The 16,386-nt window shown below is 35.6% G+C and overlaps 1 protein-coding gene across 4 annotated transcripts in view; it reads right to left on the bottom strand.

Moving 5' to 3' along the window:
* Window positions 1–13,669, bottom strand: part of QTGAL (queuosine-tRNA galactosyltransferase) — a 127,484-nt gene extending 113,815 nt beyond the window's left edge. The window contains exons 1-3 of one of the 4 annotated variants that reach the window (XM_085298316.1): window positions 12,186–13,669; window positions 11,977–12,076; window positions 7,264–7,328 (exon numbers count right to left, since the gene is read on the bottom strand). In XM_085298316.1, the coding sequence (XP_085154442.1) occupies window positions 7,264–7,328; window positions 11,977–12,076; window positions 12,186–12,329 (309 nt within the window). In that variant the 5' untranslated portion in view covers window positions 12,330–13,669. The remainder of the gene's footprint in view (window positions 1–7,263; window positions 7,329–11,976; window positions 12,077–12,185) is intronic. The other 3 variants (XM_085298317.1, XM_085298319.1, XM_085298318.1) reach the window with 3 other exon arrangements.
* Window positions 13,670–16,386: the final 2,717 nt, after the last annotated feature.

Genomic DNA, 16,386 nt, shown 5'->3' with positions numbered 1-16,386 from the left:
TTTTGATTGTTTTTCATATGTGATGCACTGCTATTCAGTTCTGTGATACTCTCTGGGCACATGAAAGCAAAACAATGATGAAGATTAGGACAAAACAGAAATCCCGTTTGAGTGACTTCAACCATTTAGCTTTTTAGACTCAGTCTGGCAACTATAAAAGAAAGCTAACTGCAATGCTCAATTTCAACATCTTGTAGATCTATACTAATGATGATTGTGCAGGTAACTGCAAAGGGAAAATATATTAATATAGAAATATTCTTAAGTAATGTTATTGCATTATATATCAGTGAGTGTTTAAAAACTAATGAGTAAAAGCATAAAGATTATACCACAGAATAGGAGCACTTTAAAGATGAGTTCTCAATTTCACAGGTCAATAATAAGACACCGAAACACACACTGTATAGGTAAAAGACTTAATGGAGTTTCAGCAACTATTAGACAACTAAGATGTTCATGTACTTTATCCAATTACTTTGTTTTAAGCGTACTTCACGTAGTCACAAACTTTCTATCAAAATGTTGTATTTATGATAAAGAATTCAAAAACTGTGATGCTAAACTTTGATTTCTACAATCAGTAGAGGAGTTTTTGTTGTTTAAAACTAAGAATGCAATCTCAAAAAGAAAAGTAAAACTTACTTGTTTCTATGGTGGAAGTTGGGAAGATACAGAGACTAGCACTAAATAAAATTAGATAAAAAAAAACAAGAAACAAAAAACCCCAGTATTCATGAATATTAAAATTCATTCTGTTAGTCTTTAAATCAGCATTAAAAAAAAAAGTTGCAGAAGAAGTATAGTAGTACAACAAGAAAATCTATTAACCATCAAGTTTTAATGCAAGTTTCCACTGAAATTCTATTTTCCCTGTAAATGTGAAAGCCTCTAAAGGTTGTCCCTTGGCAGATATAAGGCAGACGGGATGAAGAGAGATTATCCAGTCAGCACTAAAAGACTGGCAAAAGACAAGATTTAATAAATGTTAGATAAATGTATGCCTTCACTTAGTAGGTATTTTCAAAACGATAGTTAAACTAAAAATAATCTGTAAGTAAATCTATTTCCATGTAATTCCATTAACCAAACTTAGCAGAGAAATTGAGAAAAATCTCAGGTAATAGTTGGGTTTACTGTAGTTAAATATGTACAAATATACAATGCAAACAACACTAAAAAAGAATTAAACAGCAAAAAAAAAAAAAAGAGCAACTTAAGTGGAATTTTACATTAGGCACTCAAAATAACCCAGAATTTACAGAAATTTTGTTGATTACAAACATGCTTCCTGTTCTCCAGTATCCACTCTGAGTAGGGAAACAATTTGCTGAAAGATGGGAGAATGAAAAGGACTTTATTTCACATGAAAAGCCAGTGGGGATTGCTAAACAAGCCCAGATGTGCTTCTGCCAGTGGGGGGCCCGTGATCTCCATCACCTTTCAGTCAGAGAGGCATTTTGCCTACTTGTCTTCGTATCAAATACAGCCCTTCCGCAGAAAGCTGGCTTGCTCCTGTCAACTTCCCCAGCACTTACAGATGCTGCCAAATCAGAAAAGCTACTTACATAGCTATCAGCTGGGCTGCTTTTCTTCCAACCCATGTTCTTTAAAAACACACACACAATTTATACTCAGCTAATTTTGTTCTGTTTCACTTAACTCAGATGTTTAGTGGAATGGAAGAAAAGGAAAACTAAATCACTAGTCTGCGCCTAAGGATGTTATTTAAAGCTCTTGTTGTTTCGCTTTGGGTTTCTTAAATAAGTCTGAGTAAATTCAAATGACAAGCATTCACTGGCCTCTTCAACCAATCTGTCTGCACCCTACTGCGCTCTGGGCTGACAATTTGAAGATTTTGCCTTAAAAGTTTAATTTTTTTTCCACTTCAAAAAGTAATACAAGACATACAACTTAGTGTACAATACATACTTCCTTTTTAACACCAAGGACAAGTTAACATAAAGCAGTATAGTATTACAGCTCAGTGTTAAAGAAATTTCTGAAGGCCAAGAAGTAAGCACAGCATTGTATGTTTTGGTAAATTCCTTTGCATTTGGCTGCTCATAAAAACAGCTGACACACTCTATCCTGACAATAACAGCACGTTCTTTCCATTGTAGCTACTAGACATAAAATACAACCGGTGGCAACAGTAGGAGGAAGGTGTGACTCACTGAGACACAACATAGCATCTCCAAAGTCTTTCAATCTATCAAACATACATTTATTTATCCTACACCTGCTCAGACCCTAGTTAAAATCTTTGCTATTATTTAGCACAGCTCATTGAATCAGGGAGGTAAAAGGCCTGGAACCTCCAAAAAATCTCATAACTGGCCTAGCAACAGCACTACCAAAGCAAATACACAGATCACAGGCAACTGTGCAGCAGACAGCTTTCTAAGAAGGCCCACACTAGCAAACACATTAGAACTACACGTTAATGCCCACTGACAAGTCACCTGAACAGAACATACCCTAATAATCTTGCAAGGTTATAAGACAAAAACACCACTTTTCTGCTTCTATTTCTGAATTAATTCTAAATTAAATTTAGAAAGGAGACAATAAAGCCCACTTCATTGAGCACCTTCACCTTTTCTTGAGCAGTGCAAGATGAAGACCCATATGTGGAACTGTCTGGTGATCTTACGTCCCAAACAACTAGTACATTTCATAAACAAAATTAATGACAATTTTTCTAAGCAATCTTTTATATCAGCATTGCTTTCAACTGGTCAGGATTTTTTTTTCTTTTTACTGTCAAGCCAGTTCCAAACTTGGTGCATTTGTTTATCAAATGTAGGTATATGCTATTTCATACCTAACAGTTCCGAAATCACTGGAGATCATCTCGGATCTTTCTCACATTTGGGCCATAGAAAAAAAAGTTAAACGTGTGTGCGAGTTTAGACTACGAAAACAAGTAATTTGCAGAGTGGTAACCAGCAAAGTCAGTAAACAGACTAGAGCAACATTCTCACCGTCAATTCTAAACACCCACTTAACCAATAAACCGATGAAGGCATGTGTAGCTTTGTGCTTATGGCGTGCTTATGAAATCTGATCGTTACTTGTTTTCCAAAGCCATGCAGATGTTAACTTGAAAGAAAGGAAAAAGATTTCAGAAGCTTATTAATACTCGTAACACTAATTTATTACTAGAAACCAAGTCATTTACAGCGACAACTAACAAGAAATACATCTTTCCATGAACAGCAAGTATATGGAAAATGTAAAAATCAAGCAGCTACAGTCATGACTGAAAACAACCTTGAAGGCTGAAGATCCCAAACCATCTATCAAGTGTGGCTAGCTAAGGTCTAACAACCTCTTCCAAAGACCTTTAAAGACAATACCCTCAATGAAGCGTTTTTGATCTTGAAACTCAAGAAAAACATTTATGCAATTTCACAGTAACTGAGAATTTACATTCTCCAGCTTAAATCACCCAAGCAAATCTCATACACAGGAAAGTACAGGCCAGCAGCTGCCAATTGGAACATGGAAATGATGATTCCTGTGATGTGCCCTCACGTTTCCCTATAAAATGCAACTGTTTCCCTATGCCATTTTCGACTATTAACAAGTAGTGACCCTGTGAAAACAGAATTCAGTCTCAATTCTTTGAACTAAGAATCCTAAAAATAGTATAATACATTGCCAACTGAGCCTTTCAAAGGACTAAAACAAGTCTGTCAAGTACTCTATGCAAGTACATGTGATGGGGCTAAAGATACCTAACTATAGCTCACAACAGGACACATTTTTATTTCTCGTTCTTAACAGTCAGGAACTCTCCAAGAGATACATTCATTATATCTTAAATAATAGGAAACTCCACAGATTAGTATAATGAAATGAAAGGAGACTCATTTTCAGAGAAATGTAATTTTGATATAAGTATAGGTAAATGCGAGTGAATGTCAATGAAAACAGCAGTTTGAAGCAAAAAAGGGAATTTTTAGTATCAGAGTTCTGTTGTGCTGAAACTGTGCAAATGACTGTAACAAAGCCAATAAACTACTCCAGGGAACTGACAAACTAAGATTATAATAAAATGTAACTGCTAAATAAAGTCGTATCTGCAGGCAGTTTGAAGTAAAGGTAATGGTGAAGTGTATTTTGCATAGATTAGTGAATTCTACTGTCATTATGACAAAGATTTTCTGAGGGTACAAATGTTAAATATGAACAATTCGTTATGGATCTTTGAATTTTCTGCTCGCTTTGCTGGTGGGAAAAATGCCTCAGTAGCTCAGGGGAGGAGTCTGTTGACAACAGCCACAGCAAAAAAGACTCATAACAGCTATTAGTCAAACAGCTGCCACTTCATACACAAGAATAGGCTGATCAAATTCTGACAGTTCTGAGCTCTGTAATATTTTTTTCCACGTTTATTCCCAATTTGTTGTCCTCAAAAACCTATCTGTGTTGAGAGACATAATGCAAGCAGCTTGACTCCAGCTGGAACATCAGGCAAAACAGTTCTCTCTGGAGCCAATATTTCCAGAGACGCGTAAGTGAAATGAATGTAAAAGAAGCAACAGTATATTTCTCCACCTATACAAAACGCATACGAGCTACTGAGCCAGCCCCATTTCCCTCCACATCCACCTATAGCAAACCTGCAATGAAGACTGCACTTCTGAAGGTCAATTTCTTGGCAATTCTGCAGCACATTCCACAGGGCTGATATCAACATTCCTTCCTAGAGAGCTTGATACTGGATTGGTGACTGAAACTAAGAAGGTAGGTGGCATATAGAAGCGGAGTTGTTACACAGCTGGCAACATCTGTATTTGAGCTATCATACAGCAGTTTATTAACTACTAAAATAGTGAGCAATTTTCAGATTTGTAGGAGCTTCCACATTTGTTTTATTTCCTCCAATCTGTTTTCAGCTAACAACGGTAGAAGAAAAACAGATAGTAGAAAGTTTATTTAGTAATACAAAACATATTTCTTTTATATCAAGTTTAGGCTTCGGATCATTCATAATGACTTCTATTTTGAAGCATCTAGCTCAGTGGTAGGAATAAGAATGTGCAGAACAGGAATTCTTGGTAGCTTCTTCCAAACTCATCCACACTGTAATTCAAAAAAATCTCATCCAAATCACTTTGACTAGGTCTTAATTATGTCAAGAAATATAAAGTCATGTTAATGATAATGTGGAAGAAGTTCAAAATCCTCACCTAGATTCCCACGGAGCGGTAAACTGTTGCCCTGACATTTTCTTAGTGAGTAAAAAGAGAAAACTTTGCAGCAGGTAGATACATACTGTATAACCATCATACATTAAATAATAACTTAAGAATTTTGAAAAGATACCTCTAAGAGAAATTAATTTCATCTAATTTTCCAGTTTATTGCTAATGATTTACAAATGACTAGATCTGTCTGGAGTGAAAAGAAACAATAATACAAAACTTACCTCAGCAAATTATTCTACACAGCTTTGAGAAAGATGAAGCTCCATGGGAAAAGAGAACAGTATGTCCACTTTTCACTCATGCATATATAAGCTCCAGCTAACTTCAGCCAATAAATATATGCACATAATTCATCCCATATACTGCCTAGAATACCTCATCCAATACGTTACCTGTCCAAATCTGAAATATCTGACTTTAGATCTAGTCTAACCTACAGTTTGCAATTTTTCTCATTTGGCATAGGTAAACAGCATCACTAACTCACAAGAGACACTCAAATTCATGGAATTGTTCATATGAATTAAACTGATACCTGGGTGTGTGTCTACCTATAGAAATGCAAGAAGATCTGGATCCTAAGTTCATTCATATCAACAAAATTGCCATCAATTTCTGTCACCTTATGTCATAATTTACAATACCTACAGTTTTAAAATAAAACCGTGTAATGTGATGCTCAAAATCAGAACAGGAAATTTTGTGCTCGTACTTCCTCAAAAAAATCTGTTTATAAAATGGATACTTAAACACATTGCATTATAGCTGAATATGAAGCAAACATTTCTCCGGTGTGCAAGAAAGCAACCTGTCCAAATACCCATTCATTTGTAATGTGACTGAGAGTTCCATGTGTTCAATGGATGTTCAAAATTTTGTTTTTAGAATATCCACATACATACTTGTATGTATGTATCAAATACAGTATTTCATCCTTCATAAACTTACATTTAAAGATGTATGTTGCATACATGCAAGAAAAAAATGTTAATGAGAAAGTAGAACTAATTTATATAAAAACTCATTTAAAAAAGCAAGCTGCGTTGCTAATATAGTAATACATTATATTAGTAAAAACAAAATCCAAGAAAATCACCTGCAAAATTTAATTTGTTAAATAGACAAAAAAACCTCTGCCACACTGCCATCAGTGAAAAGAAATACACCAACACTTAAGCGTATTTTGCAACAGTGCATTGATTAATTCATAAAAATTTAACATACAAACATAAAACCCCTTCTATCCACTTAATACAACAAATGAAGTTTAGGGATGGAAAAATTATCCAACTTAAAACCTGTAGGATTATAAGGCTGTAGCATTTGCATTCCTGCACTCATGAAAAATGTTGTGATACTTTCTAATGAGCACAAAAAGCGTGTTATTAAGTTATACTGCTTATCTGAAAACCTGCACTTCTAGCAGCCAGAGTCCTCCTAATACTACTCTAAACTACAGTTCAGTTCCAACTCAAAGGAAAGAATGAATCTTCAGCTGAAATTATGTGAGATCAGTGAGCCTTAAAGGTCTGGCTCTGCTTGCCTGCTCCTAGCCACCATTACATAGATCAGCAATGCACATTTGTAAAACCGTCACTGCATACTAAGCTGCAGAAAGTCATATAGTTTTCTGCTGGATAGTGAGCCAAATGAGTTCACAGAAGGTATCCTGCAAAGGACAGAACAAATGCAAGATGAGAGCTGAGACACCTCCTATTTAGCAAAGAGCCAGTAGATTATCTCTTAGTTTCTGCTGCAACTTCATCAGTATAATTTTCTGAAGCATGCGTGAATGCAAAAATTGTAAAAACATCTGAATACCAACCTTGTCCAACCCTGCTCACAACAGCTTGTTAAATCCAATAGGATCAAAGAACAAAGTGTTAGGTTTTCTACAAGTTGGAGGACAACTATAGGGCTATAAAGAGGATCCAGCATGTGATTAACACCCAAACATGTTCAAATTGCCTGACTTTAAGGCAAACCAACCACTGCATTTAAAAAAAAAAAAAAAAAGAATTTTATTGACAAAACATTAACTTACAGAATCCAGAAAACAGAGATAGATTCCTGAGCTCTGCATCACTGCTTGATTCTTAGCAAATCCAACTGTTAAGAAAATAAAGTTAAAATTATGTAGTGTTTTCCACCTTTGCATTTTTTTTTAAAGTTTACTACAGTCAAGAATAGATGAAAGGAAATACAAAAATCAGTATCAGATAAAATACATTATTTTCARTATCTGAAAACAGGAAGCTTTTAAATATTTAAATTGCATGTCCATCTCAATATTGCTCTCTGAGTGGGCATCAGCTGCATGTGTCAAAATTCTACCATTCAGCAGAACTTTTGCTAGCCCCCTTCCACCAAAACATGCTATCTAATGCATATCTTGAAGAGTCCAGCTATCTAGGTCCCAGACCCAGAACCTCAGATGCTGAATGCCCTTGGCTATATATACACATTTGTGTCTCAGACTACGTGAAAATGGAAGTTTTGGGCTCTCATTAGACTCCTGCAAGACCACAGCACAGCATAAAAAGCTAAAAAAGGCTTAGCAAATAGAATTTCTTCAATTTCTCCTCACCCTTCAGTTTTAAAGTCTGACAAGATAGGCATACCACCACTACAGCTAGCTAGAAATAAAAGAAAGGGAGCAGGAATACATAGGCAAGGGCATGATGGATGGGACTGCAGCAACCAGCAATGAGACGAGCTTAGTCTACCACTGAAGCACATCCGCAAAGTACAAGCCTAAACCAGTTAATCTAGGATCATTTTTTTTTATGTAGACATGAGCTACCCTAGAAGAGTCTGGTCTTTGCACTCTTCTTACAGGCAGCATTATAAGGGAAGACTACATTATTCAGTGTTAATCTGAAAAACCTTATATGAAGCCCACTTGGCAGTATCTGTGCCATTTAAGCCTTGTCTAAAGTATTTATAGACCAAAATCAGGAAATCTAGCAAAAGACTGCTCTGATATGCAAATCACATGATGTGAAGATAAGCAGTACTATTTTTTTTATTATTATTCTTTACCAGGAAACTGGGAATGCAAAAGCAACAACCCTCACAATTAAGTAAAGCAGGATAATTTTAAACAGTATTAGCCCTGGATTTCCTGATTTTGCCTTTGAAAAAGAAGTCTTCTGGAATTCTCTATTCTTTTTATGTGGTACAGGTTTAAGTTTGCTCAGGAAACAAATTTAACTGGGCTCAAAGGCTCATTTAGTTCAATGCTCATGCTCCTTGGTCATTTTGCTCACTTTTCCAAATAAAGTAAAAGGCTTATGACCAAATTTCTTACCAGCTGAAAGGAACACTATGTCAACTACCAACAGAAGAGTTATAATACAGGCTCTTCCTTACATATTTCGAATATTTTAATCCTCACATCAACTACCAACAAAACAGTAATAATAGGCTCTTCCTCATATATTTTGAATATCTTAATCCTCACCTTCCAGGTGTCTTTGAGTCACCTTAACTTCTTTTCTCCATCATGCATTTTTTGGACTCTGTTATACTATCTTACAATATATTTACATATTATAAGTGTTTGAATATCTAATCTTAGTATTATTAACTTTATAAGTTAGTCCCAGTCTCCTTCCTACAGGCAGCAAAAAAAAAAAAAAAAAAGAGCTGGCAAAGTCAGTGGTTAGCACAAAAGTAGAACTGAATCCTGGCATGAGCAGTTTTAGAGGGAAACAACTAATGCTAGTTAGCAGGTCTGGACACGCCGAACAAGCAAAACCCTAATATCAAAGGGCTCCCTACTAAAACAAGAGGAAAAAGTATAGGATAGAAGTAACTTTTGATCAATCAAATCGATCTCCAGATCTATCAGTATCAGCTGTGAACCAGCCTGTATTTACATTTCATTGCTGTCATCATTATACCCCAATATTGCAACGATCTTTAATATAGAATAATAAAGTTCAAGGAAACCAATAATGAAGAAAAAGAAGTGAAGGAGAGTCAAAGGCAACGACAAGATGATGATTCAATTACTGTAAGAGCTTTCTGAAATATTTTGGATCTTATTTGCAAATGAAACATTTTAAGGAAAAGTGCGAAGCATTAAATATTCGTTATGACAGGAAGTTGGAAAATACTTCTTATTGAGACTGAAAACTTCCTGAAGCTTTTCTTACACCAGTAGTGTTTTAGAGGTAGAAGGGAAAACACATGTATTTTAAACACTAATAAAGAGAGATATAACACTCAGTAGAAACTAGATATTAAAGAACTGTTCCCCCACAATGAATTATGTTTGGTAAGAATAAAAAGCTTTCTTAAATATTACTGTACTAAAGAAAACCAAATGTTTGTGCCAGCTCTCTCAGTTTTGTAAGGCCTGCTTACTTGGTGAAAAGAGCCTGTTACCATGGTTACAACCGTAAAAACTTAAGCCTCACTGAGATATTAACATTCCTCACTCTTGGAAAGAAAAAGGTTTTCTTTCTTTACGCAAGTGACCCTTTCTTTTTTCTAGGTCTCCCCCCTCTTTCTTTTACATGTTAGAGAAGAATCAGAAATAAATCCTAATCTTGTGTAAATAGTTGAAGATGTGAAGCCTGACCACTACATTGTTTCTGTATTAAAGCATCTTCTTTTATAGGAAGGATTCCTTATAGTTGGAACTAGTCCTTTACATAATGAAAGTAAATCACTGAAAGCAAACAAATACGATGTATTTCAAGCAACCAGCTCCTAAAATGTAACAACCATGAAGAAAAAATTGTCCTCATTTTAATGGTGACCTGGGAGTGACTTCCTCATGAATAAGCTTTTATTTTTAAGAATGCATTTTACACTATTATTTAAAATAACACTCACTCCTCCTGCCCAATATTTTAATGACTTTCTCAGGTTTCTACTATACTAAAATGGATAAATATATGTTAAAATGATAATTAATCTGACATCTCTCTCTAATGGCACAAGATATTCACTGTAGTACACAATTCTTCAAATTTGTTTCAGTTTCCTAGAGTGCAAAGGTAAACTGACTTCAGAGTATTATCATATATTATTGCCAAGCCATTGCACCTGTGTGTTCTTGCAAACTAAAGATGGATTTACACACATTATCAATACAACTCTGCAGCAGGAACAAGACTTAATACATAGATAAGTGTTTTATAAAAAACATAAAACATATAAGAAGATGATAAAGAGATTACTAGTCAACTCTCCTAAGTATTATAATTGACAATGTTTTGGTATTATTCTTTGACTTTTCTGTTATGAAGTGAATGGTACATTGACAATATAAATTTGGAATCAGGTTTATACCAATTCCTACCTGTCTATTCATTTTCACATAAGCCAGAATGACAGGAACATTATTTATACAGCCTTCATACAAAATACAAGCACACTGTTCTGCTTTCTTTGTCCTGGGGTTGTTCTCCTTCAGAACATAGATGTGACCTTCCGACTGTTTAATGCTGTTTGACATCAGCTTCTTCAAAAAGCAACACACTTTTACTTGTACTTTACATTTTAGCAAGCTAAAAACCCCAAATACAAAATAAGCAAAATGATCAAAACAAAAACTGCCAATGAGATTTGTTCATTATCTCCCTCCAAGGGGAAATATAATTTGCATTAGCATGCAAATCAGTGGGGAAATCACACTGCAGACCTATCAGTATTTACATTAGGCACTAAAATGTACGTTCAGTGAACTACTTCAGTAGTTTATTGTCTTAGCTCACTCATCAAAACTCCTTAATGATCAGATCAAAACAGAGGTTTTGAAAGAGATACTGAAAACATGTTTTGTTCTGTTTCACATCAGGTCTCTCTCCCTTTAATGAAATCAAGCACTGGCTTTCCTTCCACACCTTACAAAAAGAAAGTAAGGTTTAAAATTCAAAACATAGAAGTTTTACAGTTCATATCCCACCATTTGTATCTTCATTCCACAGCAGCATACTTTGTTATTCAGCTTGATTCTGTCATTTACTGGCCGATTACAAAACTCTAAAAACACTTCTTCATATTTGGCTTGGATCACAGATTTAACCCTATTTAAAACCAACAGAATTTTGCAATAGTATCAATAAAAAACCTAAAATCTTTCACTTTTCTGCAACATGGTCGTAATACTCCTTTCCCACAGTCATTAACAGAAAAACAACAAAAAAAATCTGTGACCTTTAATTCAATTGCACTGTTTATGATGATGGGCTTTATTCCCAGGAACATAATTTGGGAAGGGGAGGAACTGTTCAGCTGATTAAAAATCAAGATTAAGATTTAGGAAGAAAATAGTCTTTTAATATTACTTTTGCTTTGGGGGGGGTCACTTCTTTCATTATTTCTACAATAGCAAGGGATATGCATTTGCTTTCTATATGCTTACGTAAGAAATCTTGGGATTTTTTTTTCTTTAAATCCAACCTACTGAAGATAAATCAGATATCAGAAACTCACAGCAAGACTATAAGCATTAACAACATTGTATATATTATAATTAAACAAAATTCTTCTGCTGAGTAGAGCACAAATATTAAGCCAAGTTCTTCTTCCCTGTATGTATAAACAAATACTACAGAGCCAAAAACAACAGGGCCAAATTCTAAATTGGAATAATTTTTTTAAAATGGAGCTCTGAAAAACTATGTGATTTTTTTTCCACTGCAACACAGCTGGCTACAAAGATACTTTTCAAACTAAAAAACAAGAGATGCCTGCTGCAAATGTGTAACTCTCAAAAAGAAATCACTACTAAGCTACATACCTCCTCGAGGTTGACATGAATCATTACTACCTATGATAACTGGTATACCAGCATCTTCTAACTTGACCTTCCATTTTTCAATGATTTCAGTAGAACTGTCCTGGAAAAATAATGGCACAAATGCTAAGCCAAACACAGTCCAAAAACAAAGGTTCTTATCAGAGACAGTATTTACTTGGATAATATTTAAAATAAGGTCTGAAACATACCTCACTTGCATCATTAAAAACTGACAGCTCCATTGTTTCTTTAAAATCTTGCTCCAAAACTGACTCCAAGCATTCATCTAACCAGCATTCACTGTTGTGAACAGGCAGAATGATAGACTTCAAGAAAAACAAACAAACAAACATGTCATTTGGTGTTATTAATATTCATGAAAAAAGGGAAGTGCCAGAATCCTTCTGAAACAAACTTTCACAGAAAACAGATCTTAAGGATAAAAGTAGGCAAATTACCTCTATTTTCGTTATAAATATATGCTTTAATTTCTTCTCTATCAAACTTCGTAATTTTTGAGTTCTGCAAGATGGAGTCTGTGACTACTGGAGTCAAGTGACTACTGAACCAAAAATGCTAACAACGCATCTGTAACACCAGTTACCTTTTTAAAACACTACTAACCTGTTTCTAGTATTCCAGCATCTCTTAAGCCTCACTTTACTTCTGGTTGCCATTAACATATCTTTTGCATCAATTTTTATTTAATCTTACTAAAAATTGAAGATACCTAACTATGCAACCTGCAGCCTTGTGCTTCAGCCATATAAAAACCTTTTCATCTAAAACTGCTATTAAGCACATTAAAAGATGGCATATGACACAGTTCCTTCATCCACAAATTCAAACACAGGCTTTCCTATCCTAGCCTCTCTTGATCGTTTCAGCAACATACATGCAAAACATGAAAATTTATCTGAATTTTTTTTTTTACACACATGATGGATTTCTCCATTTAGTTTCTCATCAGTGTTCTCATTATCTTAACCCCTCAAAAGGCAACAACTCAAAAACACACTTTCTACTTAAAACAAAAAAATACATTCCATTGGCAGTATGCAAGTCCTAAGAAATTACCACAGTAATATGCTGGCTATGTTTGTAAAGGAAGAGCTCAAATCAGACTCTATTAAGATTGCTTACTGACGAGGAACTTGGGGGCAAAGAGCCTAAGTAACTTGTACAAAGTCTCATGAGACATTTTAAGAAGTTCCCAGAAACAACCCAAATTCCTTATCCTACTGTGTAACCATAAGCACCTAGCTTAAAGAGGATCAGGTCCTATTGTGACTATGCCAGAATCAGAAAACAAGAGACTAGAAGAGCATTGGAATGGAATTATTCAAGATTTAGTGCATATATGGGCTTATATATGCTGGGCATGTACATGCAAATACATACACCAGTGAGCAGATATATTCTGTGCACACTAAGGAGTGCCTATTCTTTAGGTGTTACGGAGTATGATGCACGGTACAACAATTAACAAAAAAGAAACTTAATAGCATTTCAGAGGAAAATAAAAAGCTACACGAGTCTAAAATGAATGTACCTCCTCATTTTGGCAGGATGCTTTAACAGACAAAAGGGGTATTTAAAAGTAGAAGGAAAGCTTTTTAAAATTTTAAACAAAGCAACACTTTGGCCTCTGTTTTGGAGAAATAAAAACATCACACCAAATACAATGAAAAAAAATCACAACAGCAATACATACAAAAACGATACTACAGAGCTTTGACTTACGTTAGCTCGAGACCTCAAAAAAATAAGCAGAAATCTGAGATTCTGAATCAATAAATCAAATTTACTCAGGATTTTAATATATCTTATATCTAGATAGCAATTAAAATAAGACTTCAGATGTTGCTGCAGATCAGTGTAACACATTTATTCAGAAAGAAAAGGGTTCTTGAGTTCTTCCAATGGTAATATTAACATGCTGCAATTTTGCACATCCAGAAAAAGCAGAGTTTATTTTTTTCTAATTAATTAATCTCAGCAAAAACTTGACTGTGCAGTCACGAACTAACTTGAATACTACATAACTAGAACTCCTTTTTTCACAGTGAGACCAAAAGTGCAAAATATCAAGATTGTTAGGACCTTCCTCTTTAGTTTGAACTTAAAATGGCAAAGGCAGTAATTCAATGGCAGTACAGATAAAGCAATCCATCTGATGTTGCTAACGTGCTCTGAACTCTATGTAAACAATCCATAATATATTAATATGCTGTTAAACATACTACTGCATGCAGCTTCTACCTCCACAGAACTACCACAACAATGATGATCTAGATGCCTGCGAAAATAAGGCAGAATCAAATTGCTGGTGTCATTTCTGTGCAAAACCTGAAAAAGGTGACAAATCCATAAGAATAACTGCACACATGAATATGAGTAAAATATCAGAGTACTGCTAATGTAGTATACTGAAACAATTCTTTTAAGTTCTACTATTCTTATTCAGTTTGCTGTTTTTCTGCATCTATCTCCCCCCCTCTTTCCTGAGGCCAGAGAGAAGTCAAAAATGTCACAGAGCTAAACTTTCATTTTTCTCTTGTTCATTTCCACATTTGTAGCCTGGCTTAAAAGCTGAAGCTGGCACTTACTCTGAAGTGGGTATTTTCTATAGGGCTGTAAATTGGCTTGTACCATTCTGTGACTCTCAGAATACTTCAAATCTCCTTGGTTCATTTAAAGAGAAATAAACTCCAGGGTACTAAATTTCATTCACAGGTGCAAAACCAGAGAAAAAAACATCAGCTGATAGCTGCAGTTAAGCCTGTCTTAGGCCAAAAGAAATGGACAGGATCTATGTCATTCCTGACACACCACAGTCTCCAATGACAGAAGCACCAATCTTGCTAAGGAAATCTCTAAAAGCAGGTACAAGGGAGAACTGGAATACAGTTTTCCTAATTATAAAGTCCTTTCACTGCTGTTTATGCCAACTACTGCCTCCCATTCCCTGAACAGATCACTGATCTAGTTCTCTTTGCAGCAGCCTTTTATATGTTTGACAACCGCTAACATCAATAGTGTACTACAAAAATACGCATACCACTCTTTCAAAGTAACTTACTCAACACATGGACATAAATTACAAATAGTTAATCAGTTTTTGCCCTTACAGAATCACCTGAGCGACATAGAATTAATCTTATCTTCTCATTAGTTGTGACTTTTTAACAAAATCCAACAGAAGAGTATTTTCATGGCCTATAAGTGGAGTACAATATCTAACGTACAAAACGATGAACCAGGAGATAGAGATTTCTTTTTCAGCTCTGCCCATTGCTTTACAGCTTTGAGCACTCTGACGCTTTTTCCCTGAACTTAACAAGTTCTGAAATGAGACCTGAAGTGATTTTAGGAACTTTTAGTAATGCAGTTTTGCCATYATTAAACTGAAGATAATGATTCATTTGATGCGTAACAAAAACGACAGAATGATAAACAGTTAACAGGTAGCCACTCTTGTCTTCTACAAATGCATCACTCGACCAAAAAAAATTCTCTTCCTCCCTCAGCTAGGCTACTGAAAAACAATACATCAATCACAAGATTCAAGAGATGAAGTCTGGGTTAAAAAACAAAAAGTGCTATAAACTGTGCAACTAAATGTTTTGTATTTTGCATCCAAGAATTCTCTTCTCTCCTCTTTTGAGGTCAAAAAATATAGTAAACAACTCTAAAATGAAATGCTATTTTCAGTTTCAGTAGAATTCAGTCCAAGTTGGCACCTACCTGCCTCCATCACATTTGAATGCAAAGAATAAATTCCAAAATCATTTTAACGCTGCTATTTTTACACAAGTCAGAAACTGTTACGTTTTAGATGAAGTTTTCTTGTAAAAACCATTATGCTAAGTTATTTGAAAGCTCATTAACGTTGGCCATAACTGTGAAACCTCACTGAAAGGATGCTTTAAGGGAACCTAGAAAGATTTTCGGGCCACAAATATTGACCTGCCTTTAGGATCTGAGACGCCGGGACGACCATGATTTTCCCTTATCACAGTGGTGTTTTTTTTTTTTTTTTTTTTGCTATTCAGAAGTACGTTTGCCTCACTAAACCACGGCCACTAAACCAGCTCTTATCTGTATGCTGCTATTGCAAAAGCAAAATCTAGCAAAAAATATCGTTGCAGAGAATAACAAAAACGTCGATGACTGTAATAAAGTTTTAAAACTGCCTCTTCCCGCTCCGCCAAGCCCCGTGTGCTCAGGGGTCACCCTGCAGGGCCCGCACGGCCGCGCGAGCAGGCCCTGCCGCCTTCCTCCGAGCAAGCACGGCCCGACCGGCGCCCTGAGGCGAGCGGGGGCCGCCAGCCGCTTCAGGGGCTTTGCGCTTCGCCCCAACCGCGGCCCCCGGCTCCTCGGCGCGCACGGCAGCGGCTCCGAGCGCCG

The sequence above is a fragment of the Rhea americana genome, unplaced genomic scaffold (assembly GCF_003343005.1).
Source record: "Rhea americana isolate MKP2758 unplaced genomic scaffold, rheAme1 scaffold_138, whole genome shotgun sequence".
In the NCBI taxonomy this organism is placed as follows: Eukaryota; Metazoa; Chordata; class Aves; order Rheiformes; family Rheidae; genus Rhea; species Rhea americana.
The sequence above is the reverse complement of the archived record's forward strand: the minus strand, read 5'-3'. Positions and strand labels throughout refer to the sequence as shown.